This window comes from Vidua macroura, chromosome 2 (assembly GCF_024509145.1).
Source record: "Vidua macroura isolate BioBank_ID:100142 chromosome 2, ASM2450914v1, whole genome shotgun sequence".
Lineage (NCBI taxonomy): Eukaryota > Metazoa > Chordata > Aves > Passeriformes > Viduidae > Vidua > Vidua macroura.
This window is the reverse complement of record NC_071572.1, coordinates 17,224,120-17,236,412: the sequence shown is the minus strand read 5'-3', so window position 1 is coordinate 17,236,412 and position 12,293 is coordinate 17,224,120. Positions and strand designations below refer to the sequence as shown.

The window sequence follows — 12,293 nt, the reverse complement described above, 5'->3', positions numbered from 1 at the left end:
ACAACTGTACCTTATTTATTTTTCCCAAATGCCAATATGGTGTCCCCAGGAGATAAGACATAAGTAAACCTTGTCTGCAATAGTGGCAATTTTGATCAGAGCAAAAACTGCAGACACCAGGGCAGAAGTCTCACAAGCCAGACTTTGCACCAGTTTTTTTCCTGTTTTCAGGCAGATCTTTTCTCTTCTTGCCTCCTGTGGGAGCCTACATTGATACCACCACACCATTGGTTATAAACAACACAAATGCCTGTGCGGAGAAAGCACCAGTAGGCTGCAGAAAACAGAAACAAGCAACATTTGCTGAGCCTGAGCTGATGGCTTGTTTTGGTTGCTTTCAGACCACTAATTATCAAAAAAGATGGCCCTCTGCCCTCTGAACCTGCCTTCTTGCCTCCCCTTGGTTTCACAGGCTTTCAGATGTGAGCTACAACTGATGGCAAAGTTTAATTAGTGCTTAATTTCAAACAGCTGATAAGTGGATTTCTCAAATGCTGCATCTGAATAATCTACACAGCCTGGTGTACTTTTCCAAGCTCTGCTCTATCCTCAGACATTAAAATCCTAGCTGGGATGGACTGGATTGGATCAGTAGCTGGGAGGGATTTTTTTGCTCTTTCTCATGAGCAAGAACTGTTCTTGATAAAGTAGCAGCATGTTAGTAGTTGCCTTTCCAAATTGATAAGAGCCAAGGACGGATGCTCTGTGGCATAACAACAAAACAGGATTGTTCTGTTTGCCTTCAGTGCACCTTGTCAAGACAGTAGCAGATAAGTCAGAACAAATTGGCTTTCCTCACAGCTTCCCTGATAGCTTCTGACTTCTGAAGGAAAAATACAAACAATCATTTCTGCAGGAACGCTGTAAGTATATTTTCACACATTTTTGGCTCATCGAGCCTATCAGAGATGGTAATCACAGAGAATCAAAAGCAGTAGACAAAACTGGGAGAATGAAATACTTCTGAAAACCACAATCTCATAATATTTGTTTAGAAGTGTTTCCTAACTTTGAAAGGAAGCTGGATTTGAGGATGAAAAGCTTAGTTAAAACAGTGAAATTGTTCCCAGTAACATTTCAAGTTGCTTTTTCTAGCAGTTGAGCACTTTACTGGAATTTTAGGAGTTGCCTTTGAGGAAGAGATCCCATGACATAGAAGATTTTTAGAATTTAACTTTTCTAGAAACTGCATAACATTTGCAAGCAGATTTTAGAAAGCTGTGTAGATCTATCTGAAAAACAGTGTCAGTTATAATTACAGAGACAAAAGCTTACAGCCAGCTCTGCTGCTCAGGTTTCCTCACAGAGCTCTGTTTCAGTTGTACAGACAGACAGACTGCAGCTGGCTCTCGGAAAGGGGATGTAAAGAGCTTCCTGATTTCTTCCACCCATGGTGTGACAGCTCTCCAGTATTTCCATGCCTTCCCAAGGGCAAAGCATTTTCCACTTAGGTGGTCCAGGGCCTCAGGAGGGTGGGGAAGTGCTGCTTCACTCTCACCAGTGGACAAGGACCATGTACCAGCTGTGTTTGGAAAGTGGCTTCCCGCTCTGTGCAGCTCACAGGGACAGTAGGAGATTAAGAAGATCTGTTTGAGCAAGAGCGACCACTGGAGGCTTTAACAATGTTTGGTGCAGAAGTAGAAAAGATTTAGCTGCGGAAAAGGAGTGCATGTAACAGAGAGCAGCCATGTTTACCTCCCAGCTAAGCCCACCTGACCCTTGGTCTTTTGATCAGAAAGCAGCTTTATAGTTCAGGGACACTCCTCAGGCCTATCCACTGTCATTTTCTCTCGAACAAAACCAAAGGAGGGTTCAACATGGGGAGAACATCTCTGCAAAAGGAAAAGGCTCTGAGTCTGTTTAACTTGGAAGTGACCAGTTGTTCCTTTCTCTTGCATGTCCTCCAACACTCTGTCAATAATGTGAAGCAGCAGAATTGAGGAGGAAAGCAGTTAGATTTTAATTCTCCCAGATCAAATCTTGCTGCCTCATTAGAGAGGCAGGTTTAGTGTTGGAAGGCAGAAGCAGCTCTGATGGATCATTGGCTTTTCTTGGCAAAAAATTTGCCTCAGCTCTGATGAATATAGGACATAGCTCTTCATATCTAATTTTAAAATTCTGGAAATAGTAGTTTATGTCTGTTGCTGCTCTAGGAGAGGAAAAATTTGAGGGGGAGAGACAGAAAGAGAGACAGTGAAATTTGCGGTTTTCTAGCTGAGAGGTTCCAAAACGTAAGAGACTGTCGGAATAAGAACTTCAATAAGGAATTTTTAAAGCATTTCCTGATGAAAAGAAGCCTTTAAAAATAATTCTCTGTCTTCAGAAAACCCATGTGGAAATCTAATTCTTCCATGAGGACTTTATATATTAGGTTGGCATCCTGAACCAAGCCACTGGAAGGCAAGGGCCACCCTTGACATCAGTTCAGCTCTGGAGCCAAGTCCCATTGGACACCTGTGTGGCTGAGGCTGAGGCTGCCCACTGCTTCCCACCACGAGCCTGTGCTCCAGTTGTGCTTCTGACTGGCAGACATTCGATGTTCAGGCTGAAACTTTCCATACCAGATGTCTGCCTCAAAATTATTTTAATAATTTTTCTGCTTTCTCTGTCAAAATGGTTTGACCGCAGTAGAGGATGAAGCTCCTCCTTTATCTGTGCAAAAAAATTTTCTGTTTCCCTACTGTGAATCACAGATGTGAATTTTTGACACCTGAGGAACCTTTTCTTTGCCTCAGATGTGTACACTGCTATCTTTGAAAAAAGTCCACATAGCCCTCCCAGGGCTTTGCAGCAGTCAGGCCCTGTGCTGGTTGCAGTCCATTCGGGAGCAGAGCAGGACCTGGGTGCAGGACACCCATAGATGCAGGTCCAGCCTATGGGGCTGAGAGCACAGGACCTGCCCTTCTTCCCCCTCAGGCCACAGGGGTCTGGCATCCAGGGCCAGGAAGCTGCTGGATTTGCCTGTGGGAGGGGAAGGAAATGAGTACTCATGGAAGAGGGCAAGGCCTGGCCAAGGAGGCTGAGATCATCTTTGGAGATCAGAACAAGAAATGGGTCAGGAAAAGGAAAACTGGGGCAGTTAAAACCACAGGGACAAAGAAGGAAGCTATGAATGGAGAAGGGAAGGGGAAACCATGGTCAGAGATCACTGGAAAACAAAAGTGTCCATTAGGGCTGTCTCTGAGGAACTTGGACAAAACTCCTGAGGGTCTATGACAGAAGAAGGATGTTCCCATCCAGGAGGAAGCAAGTGGGAAGGAGGGTGACATTTGGATAGCACAAAAAAGAGACCAATTGGAAAATTGAGTTCCTGAGACCTGGAGGTGAGGGAACACAGGTTAAATGCTGGAAGTAGAACAGGGAATGGCGAGAGGAAGGAAGAGCTCTGACAGGAGAGGAATACATGTACATGGTGGGGAAAAGGGATTCATGTGCTCAGAAGACAATGGAGTTTTTGAAGGGTTAGGAAAAGCCAACTGCCATGGAGATGCTGGATCACAGCAGCTTGTAAATAAGCTTTTTAACATTCATGCCTTTAATCAGGATATTTGAAGGGGGAAAAGAGAAAATTTAAACTCTTAGCCCCCTGAAACTCTTGCATGATACCACACTGACACCACCTGATGGTTTGAAGCATAAACAGTTTTAAAATTTCAGGTGTCCTGGGCAGAGCTCACCTAATTTGGATTTATATAACACGGGCAGAGCAGGTTGCTGGTGCTTAACCCTTCCTAGGTCTTATCAGTTGTGTATTAGCTGCATCCTGACCTTGTGGGTTTTATCCACACAGTGCTGCTGTTGATCTTAAAGGACTCTAAAAAAACAAGATAAGGTAAGTGAATGCAATGCATCATTTCTGTGTACTGCAAATTCAATTTGAGGTGCAAATGGTAAAAATAATCATAACCTTGTGTGCCATCCAACACTGTAAAATGAAGCACATTTTGTGGTGTATTTCCACATGTGTACACACACAGAAGCCCACAGGTCATACAGAAGAAAACAACCCAGAAAACTAACACTCTGTGTAAAACATTAAAAGAAAACCAAACAGTTTAGCCAAAAACCTCTGTCTATACCAAAAGAGCCAGAACAAGCAGTCTTTTCCTTTTGGCAATCAGCAGCCAATGCAAGTGAAATACAGCATTTGAGTGTGATACCTTTTGAGTGTGACACCTTTTGAGTGTGACCTATAAGATTCCTTTAAAATAGTCTTGGAAACTCTCTGTGAGTTGTTTCAAGAACAGTAGCCTGTGGCTAAGCTGGCTGCTTGACAGTGGTAACCAAGTTCCAGTGAAAATAACCACCTTATATTGGATGGACAGTCCTACCACAGTGAATGAACTATAAGCTAGTATAAGCTAGCAAGAAGAGCTCTTGCATTTACTCTAGGCAAAGTGGATATGGATTCAAAGTTTACAATTAAAGGGCTTTCTAGTGGTTTTACTTTTGTGCTGAATTAAACTTGCATCCCACATGTGGCCAGAATTATCACCCCTGCCAATTATGAAATGGTTACTATTCTGTATTATAAAGCACGTTCTGGTTTAAATGAAGTGATTCCTACAAGTACAAAACCAGTGATTTGTCATGCAGTGCACAAAGTTAATGTATTAAACAAGGCTTATTACTCTGGTCCTAATGCCTTCAAAGAATTGATTGCTGAGGTTGTAAATTAAAAGCTTGTGAACAGTCAGCAGGCATCAGTCTTCCTGAGGCACACACTGCTCCCCACTGCTGACTTACTGGGCTGGCAACAGCAGTCTGCAGTTAGGCACACAACTTAGCATTTATTTCCTAAAGCACAGGTCAGCATGCAGCAGGCTCACAGACTAGTGTGTGGTCATTGCTTGCAAGCAGGAGGTTTTCTGAAGTGGGAAAAAAAATATTAGCTTGTTTTGCTCTGCTAGCAAAAAACAAATAATTTGTTCTGGACCACACACTGAATTAATCATTTTTGGACAGACTGCATGTGTAGAGACTTGTTCCAGTTTTTGTTCTGATTTTTCTAAATGATTGCCTTGGATGTTCTCACATTGTCTCAAAGCCAAATCTGAAAAATCCTACTCTCATGGTGAGGATTAAATTTTGTTTCATGTACCATATTCAGAAGAAAAGTTAATTTCTAGGCAATATGCTCTATTATTACTAGTTGCTGTTTATTTTAAAATCCTGTATAACTTTTTCTAAGGAAGGAAAAGAAAAATGTTTCTCTGATATCTGCCAAACAAGTGAACAACTGATGAACACGTGTTTTTACAGGGAAAATTTCAATGCCAGCATACTAATTCCTGCAATTATAAATACCTGAAATAAAAAAGTGCATTTACCAAATATTCTAAATACTCTGATTCGTGCTTCTTTTTCAGATTTTTATTTTATTTTCCATGACTGAAACTAAAATTTTAACTCAAGAACAAAGTATACAATAAGTACTTAATAACTACTAAAAGAAGTAATAAAATATTAAACAGAGAACATGGATTTAAATTCCTTATAGATTCATTTTCCTCTATGGCTGCTGAACATCTCTGCAACTAAACCATCACCAAACAAAAAAAATAACAATTCATTACCAAAACAGCAAGAAACCTACTACCTTGCACATTAAATGTAGCTAATTCTGGAAATTTGTATTATAAGGAATCATAGTAAATAAAGTTCACTTACCTTCACAGAACCATTCTCATAGTCAGATCCTTGCAGCAGATGTAGAAAAGAAATTACAAAAATATTCACAGTTGCCCACGGTTTGTACATTCTGATGTTTAAAATCCACAGGTTACTACGCAGTCGTTGTTGTACAGCTGGAAGTGTCTGTTTCAAAAGGCATTTCTCTACCACCAACACAGAAATGCTTCCAGAATTTCTCTCATAAACTCACAAAGGATTCCAACATCTGAGAGTAAATATCTGTCTCTTTGCTACTCAAAACAATTGTAAGTTCCTCTAGAGAATGTAATTTCTTAGAGCAGATCTTAGATACACTTGAAATAAAATCATGATAAGGTTTTAAATAGATATATATCTGTATGTGTACACATACACACTCACAAGCAATCGGGTATGGATTCCAGTTAATGAAGTTAATATATCTTCCATCAAGACACAAGGAGACATTCAAAATCCATCTGTGGTCCAGAAAATGTAAGAAATCTGCTTGATTCTGTGCTCGGTGTTACAGCAGGCTTTTAAGATGGTAGTGTAATGGCCAGTGTTTTGAGCCGAGAGCTGTAATCCAACTCTGTATGAAAACTTTTTTCACAACCTTCATGGAAGCTTGCAGAAGCATGTGTCTTAAATCTGATACAGACTTTGGCAGTAATACAGGCAAATTTTGGCTCAAATCCCATTTTCTTCCTACCAATAGCATAGCAGTTTTTAAACTAACTGATGCAATCAAGACTCCCATTATTTTAAAGGAGATTACCTGAAACATGAAACTTTAGCACACGTTCTTACACCACACACATATTTTATGTTACTTCTCTGAAAGAAAAAAAAAAAGAGGGAGGGAAAAGAAAAGAGAAAGACTTTCTTTCATGTGTTCTATCTCATGTGTCATAGGGGTTTCTGAATAAATTTTAAAAAGCAAAGTTAAGAACTATCTCTGACAAACAAGATTTTGATTTTTTAAAAGAAAGTTCATGAAGCTGCAGTATAAAAGGACAAAATAACTTTTTATTGCAACAAAACACAATCAGCATTTCTGCTCCAAGATAAGTATGTATTTTCTTGATATATTCCTGCAGTTTAAAACAGAGATTTAAAAACAGAGATCAATCATTTAAAATTATAGCAGAGACAAAGACTCCAATAATTACATATGTTAAATCTATATTGCTGTACTCATATATATTGTGTTCAGGAGAATAGTTCCACTCTCACAGGTTTTAGTGTTTGCAGAATCAGACTTCACAGCTGTTAAAAACAGTCAAGCACATAATACTTCAGAGTCCTGGTTTCCTACCTCTGATGTCCAAACAAGTGCTGTCTTAAATACAAGTTACTCTTCTCTACCTTTATAGGTTGAATAGGTTCTACCTTTAGGTTGAATAATTTCTTCTTAAGTATTGACCACAAATGGACCTTTTCAAGAAAATTATTTTAATCCAGTCTTTCCAGTTGTTGTCTGTTAATTGTCATTAGGTTTTAAAAAAATATATGTAACTCTATTATTTTTTAGCTTTGTCTTTTCCCACTTGATTTGTGAAAGCAATCTATTTCTCTTTTTTTTTTTTTTTTTATTCCTTCCCCACCCACCCCACACTGGTTAGTACAAAGACAGCAGGAATTTCACCTCTTTGAAATGAGAGTGACAAAGCTGCTTTGTCAGTGTACCTGCTGCTCCCCCTCATACCTCCCCTGCACCCAGCTGCCAGAGATATTCACACAGCTTTGCACAACCCACGCTACAAGGGTCATCCTGTGTCTGCACTGTAGATTATAATTAACATTCTTTAAATTATTTCATTCATCATTTTAAATTATTGTATTATCTAATGCTTATGTAGGGTCACCTTGACCTCATTTAATGTCTCTGGTTGGCTTCTGATATTAATATCCATCCCCTTGCAGGAGCTGAAAGCCTGCTAAAAGGAATGGCTATGCCTCAGCCTCGGATGCACAGCTTCCGAGTAAGGGATCAAACCAAAAATAACCTCTGCGGGCTCAGGACTACATGAAAATAACTTTCTGTTGACCTGCAGTTAACTGGAGGGAATGTCTGGCCATAGTCACCTCTCATTTATGGGATCATCTGGAGCACAGACCTGGAACCACGGGAGAGTCAAGAAGCAATATGTGCCCCCACACCTTAAAGCCTGGTGAGTGGGATCCTTACACAGCCTGTCTGCAGCACTGTTCAGGGATGAGCTGCTCTGTTCCCTGGTAGGGCTGGTGCCAAATGCCCACAAACTGCCCTTAAGGGACTCTAAGCAATCTAGCATTAGAAAATTAAGGCTGTTTGGTTTGGAAATGTTGGAGAGAAACACCTCTGTAGTATTTTCTTTATGTTGTAGTTCATCGCTGTTATTTACTGAATTCAGCTCTGAATTACAAATACTTTTGGAAAGACCAGGCCTGTATCTTTCTCAAAGCAACCCATTCATCAGAAAAGGTCACCCACCTCTGGCTTCAGGGGGCTTTTTGGCAGGAAGACTGAACTGACCCTCAGGCACTGAATCAAACTCGTTTATACAAGAGCAAGTTAGATGCTGCAGGCAGAACACAAAATGTACCTAGTCTCTCCCTTAGCACTCAGACACAAAGACTAGCAAATAAAGGAAAAAACCCTTTTGTTAACTGCAGAGGACTCTAAAGCTGGCTCAAAGCTGTTAGTGAAAACAAAGGCAAAGAAAGAAAAACCAGCTGATGGGACAACAGAGAAACTCTGATAATGAATTTCTAGGAAACTGTTTTCACCATCTGTATCACAGTGCTCATCCCATTCCCTATAGTTCTTGCCTCTCTCCTCAGTTCCAGATAAGAATCAGTTCTCCCTTCAGTACCACCTCAGCTCTGCTCCTTACACAGCTTTCTTATGATTTTTCCTGCCTAGTGTTTGAGAACAGTTTAAATACTTTTGTGTTGGAGCTCAAATCTCAGAAGTATGATGAGATTATATTGCAGACTGCCTGCAACAGCAGTGAACAGACTTGCTGTCTAGCCAGATACCTCTGTTTTCATTTAATTTATGAACATACGTTAACAATACACACACTCCAGTTTCTTCTTTTATGTCAGTTAGCTGTTGTAGAACCACCTGCTCAGATTTGTGCAGGGTTTGGGGTTTGTGCTTTTGAAATTCAGCACTGTCTAAAAAGAGGCTTAAATGAAATTTATATGACTATTTAAATTACTTTTGTAACTGAAGAATCAGCTCCACAGACATCAGCAATGCTAAATACTGCACAACGAACTGAAATTTCAAACATTTATGCCACCTTTGGGTAAACAGCTAATACATTAATATTGTGGCAATGAGTCAGCTCTTCACAAGAAGAGCTTAAAATTTTGTTTAGTTAAATCTGTTTCTAATGTTGATCAACACTGATGTCTGAAATGGATGAACAATACAGATTAAAACTTTAAAACCATTTATCTACAGGCATTATGTATGATTTTTTTAATAACAGTTGAATTATGAGTCTTTCTTCCAAAGTAATAGTCTCACATTGCACAATAACCTGGAATCACTGATTCCTATTGTCTGGTTTTGTGATGGAAGAGAACATATAAATGACCCAGAATTTGGTAAATGAATGGATTAATCATAATTTCTTGGTACTTTTATGATAGGATAGGCAGACCATGTGCAGTATATTTACTAGAACTCCTCACCATGATGCATTGGGGGTTCTATATTTGGACTTTGCTGCACATAAAGAGGAATAAGGCCAGTACAGATGACTAAAGCTAAAAAAACAGCACCATATTTAACTCATGCATTTCTTGCATGTGTGCACAGCCAAGGAACAGAAGAATTTCCTAACAGTGCTGAGCAACTCATGTTCTTCAAGCTGAAATCTTTTCAGGTGAGAGAGTAAATTCCTTCAGTAATCTGAAAAGAACTTAGACCTGCAGAAAGTACTAGTGTCATTATTAGCCTGAAAAAAATTAAAAGGGAACACCTCAAACAAACAAAAACATCTTCATTTGGAAAAATGTAACAAAACAATAAAGGAAGATATTTCAGGCTCTTAACACAAGAGTAAGCCATAAATCAATAGGACTACTTAGATCAGGGAAGGTTTGTGAGGATATGCCCTAAATAAACTCCAATTAAATTGATCAGTTTCCAAAGTTGAAATTGGAGATAAATAAAGGAAGTTCATAGCCTTTACTTCAAACAAAGTATTGTTTCACCAGCTACTTCAGACTTGAAAACTCCACACCATTAGAGGTTTCAGTATGGCACAATGTTCAGAATAACATAATTCCCAATGAAGGTCATTACGTATTTTCAAGATGATTCTATAAGTAGATCTGAACATTCCCTCTAACTAATCCATACACAGAGGAACTTGTCTTCTTGAAAAATACATAGAAAAAGAAAAACTGAGAGTTTATAAAATCTTGCAAACAAGGATCTAACTCAGTTTTAATAAACACTCATGACATGCGCGTTATGTGGCAATCCGGTCACTTAGTGCACATTATTAAACTAATTATCAAGTAATTATTAAATTAAAAACATTTTTTGAAATAAAGCAACCTTGATTAAAATGGCTACTGGCATCAGAAATTTCGGTGAAATAGCAGAATTCTTGAAACATCACACTAATGCTGATCTGGATTGATAGAATTTAGGGAAAAAAAAAGAAAAATCCCATGCACAGAATCTCAGATTCAGAGCACAAGAAGACTCTGCCAAAGGTAGGCTAGCGGAGTGATGGGGACAGCACCACAGAGCCAGATCCAGAGCTCTCCCCCCCACCAGCCCCAGCACTGCTTCATCCCCTCAGGTTATTCTTTAGTTGCCCTTAAATTAGATCATTTAATTGTCTGCTTGCTGCAGCAAACCTGGAGCTCACAGCAGGATGCAAAACCGGCCAGGGAAGAGGGAAAATCCCACCGGGTGCCTCTGCTGTGCCCCAGGCTGCGGTGGCTAAACTGCTATCCACACCTTCATCTAGCTGGCTGAAAGTTCAGCTGGGAATGTCTACACAGGCTACCAACACACCCCTGGCTGAAGGGCAGGCATACTCCCAGCTCTCCACAGCATCCCCTAGCTCAGTCCTCCCCTGCTCCAGGGAGGGACGCCCTTGTTAATGGAGGAGCGCTGCCAGCAAAAAGCAGATACAAATCACAAACAAACACTGTTTGTTGAGCTTTTGAGAGATGTAAACACCGTGTAGCTGCTCTGGTTTTGAATAGGCTCTGCCTCAACCTCATAAAGAGCACAGCTGCCTTGTTACCCTTCACTAGTTCACATTTGTGATGTCTAATGCATGGAAAGACAGAAATACTCTCTGGGGATGGCTGCTGTGCTGAGCAACAGCTTTATATCAATTATGAAGAAATTTGTGCTTCTTTTGTTTCAGTGCTTCCTTTGTGTCTGTTTGGGTAACTCCAACTTCTAAGAAGTCTAACCTACACAGAGATACCTGATCCAGAGAGCAAGGCCTCTCTCTGGATTCCTGTTATTTATATTTATCTTCAATAATGGGAGCTCTGTGTCTGCTTGTCTTCACATCCATCTGTGTTTACATACCTGTTAATGAGGGTGCAACTGAAAAAATAATCAAACTTTAATTACAAAGGTGTGTAGTAGCTTTCATGAGCCTTTATTTCACTTGTTATTTTATAAGTTCTCATTTCTTTCTACACAGAAGTGAGAGAAGCTGAACATAAAGATAAAACAGGTCTTGCAGTTAAGGAGAAGAAAGGGAAAGGAAAAGCTGGGGAGGTAGGGGATAGGTGAAACAGAAGAGAGAGGAGGAAGGAGAGGAGGAACTCTGACTGGATGATATCCTTCACATCTTCCATTGACTGTAGCCAGGCCCCTGTGGCTGGTGTTCAGGTACATCTGAGGATCACTACTTGTTCAAGTCAGGTCTGAAACAGTTCACAAAGCCAAGGCAGGAAGAAGTTTCCAAGAGGATAGATTCAACACCCAGAGTTCAAGGGCTACATTCATTCTGAGGCTTCATCCTCTGTTGCATCCCGGGTTGCGTTCAGATTAGGGGCTCTGATATGTGTAAGTTAGCCGGTTCTGTGTACCCCTTTGTACGCCCCCATTCCCCCTGCGATGGTTCGCTCCAGGCTGCCTGCCATTGGAGCTTCTCCACGTCACTCCAGTAACCACCCCCTGTTCATTCCTGAAACTTCCCTGTCAGTTACCCCATCCCCGCGTCCGCGGACGCCCCAGAGCCCCGTGTCCACCCCTGTCATGTTCCCGTTGGTCGCCGTGGTCCACGTCACTGCCACGGCGCCTGTTCCCATTGGGCAGGAGGGCTTCTGCTCTCCTTGTCCCGCCCCCTATAAAATCCCGCGCCTCTCTGGTCCCAGCGCCATTTTGTCCATGTGGCGCCGAGAGCGAGCAGCGGCTTCTCCACCGCAGCTCCCTGCAGCAATTAAAGCTTTCCAGCCAACCATGCGGACAGAGTGGACAATTCCTTCCCTCTTTGTCTCGCCCCTCGTGCCGACGGCAGAACGCGGCCAGCCCGCCCCGGTGCACGGCAGCAGAAGCGCCCGGGAACCGCAGCAATCCCGCCGAGAAACAGCGCCTGAGCCGGGCTCTCCAGAGCTGCCCGGGACCAGGAAAAATAACGAAACGCCGCAATCCTCAG

At 41.2% G+C, this 12,293-nt stretch overlaps 1 protein-coding gene across 1 annotated transcript in view; it reads right to left on the bottom strand.

Moving 5' to 3' along the window:
- VEGFD (vascular endothelial growth factor D) overlaps positions 1-6,234 on the bottom strand; it is a 30,754-nt gene extending 24,520 nt beyond the window's left edge. Inside the window, exon 1 of the mRNA XM_053970488.1 lies at positions 5,671-6,234. Coding sequence (XP_053826463.1) covers positions 5,671-5,760 — 90 coding nt within the window. The 5' untranslated portion in view covers positions 5,761-6,234. The remainder of the gene's footprint in view (positions 1-5,670) is intronic.
- Positions 6,235-12,293: the final 6,059 nt, after the last annotated feature.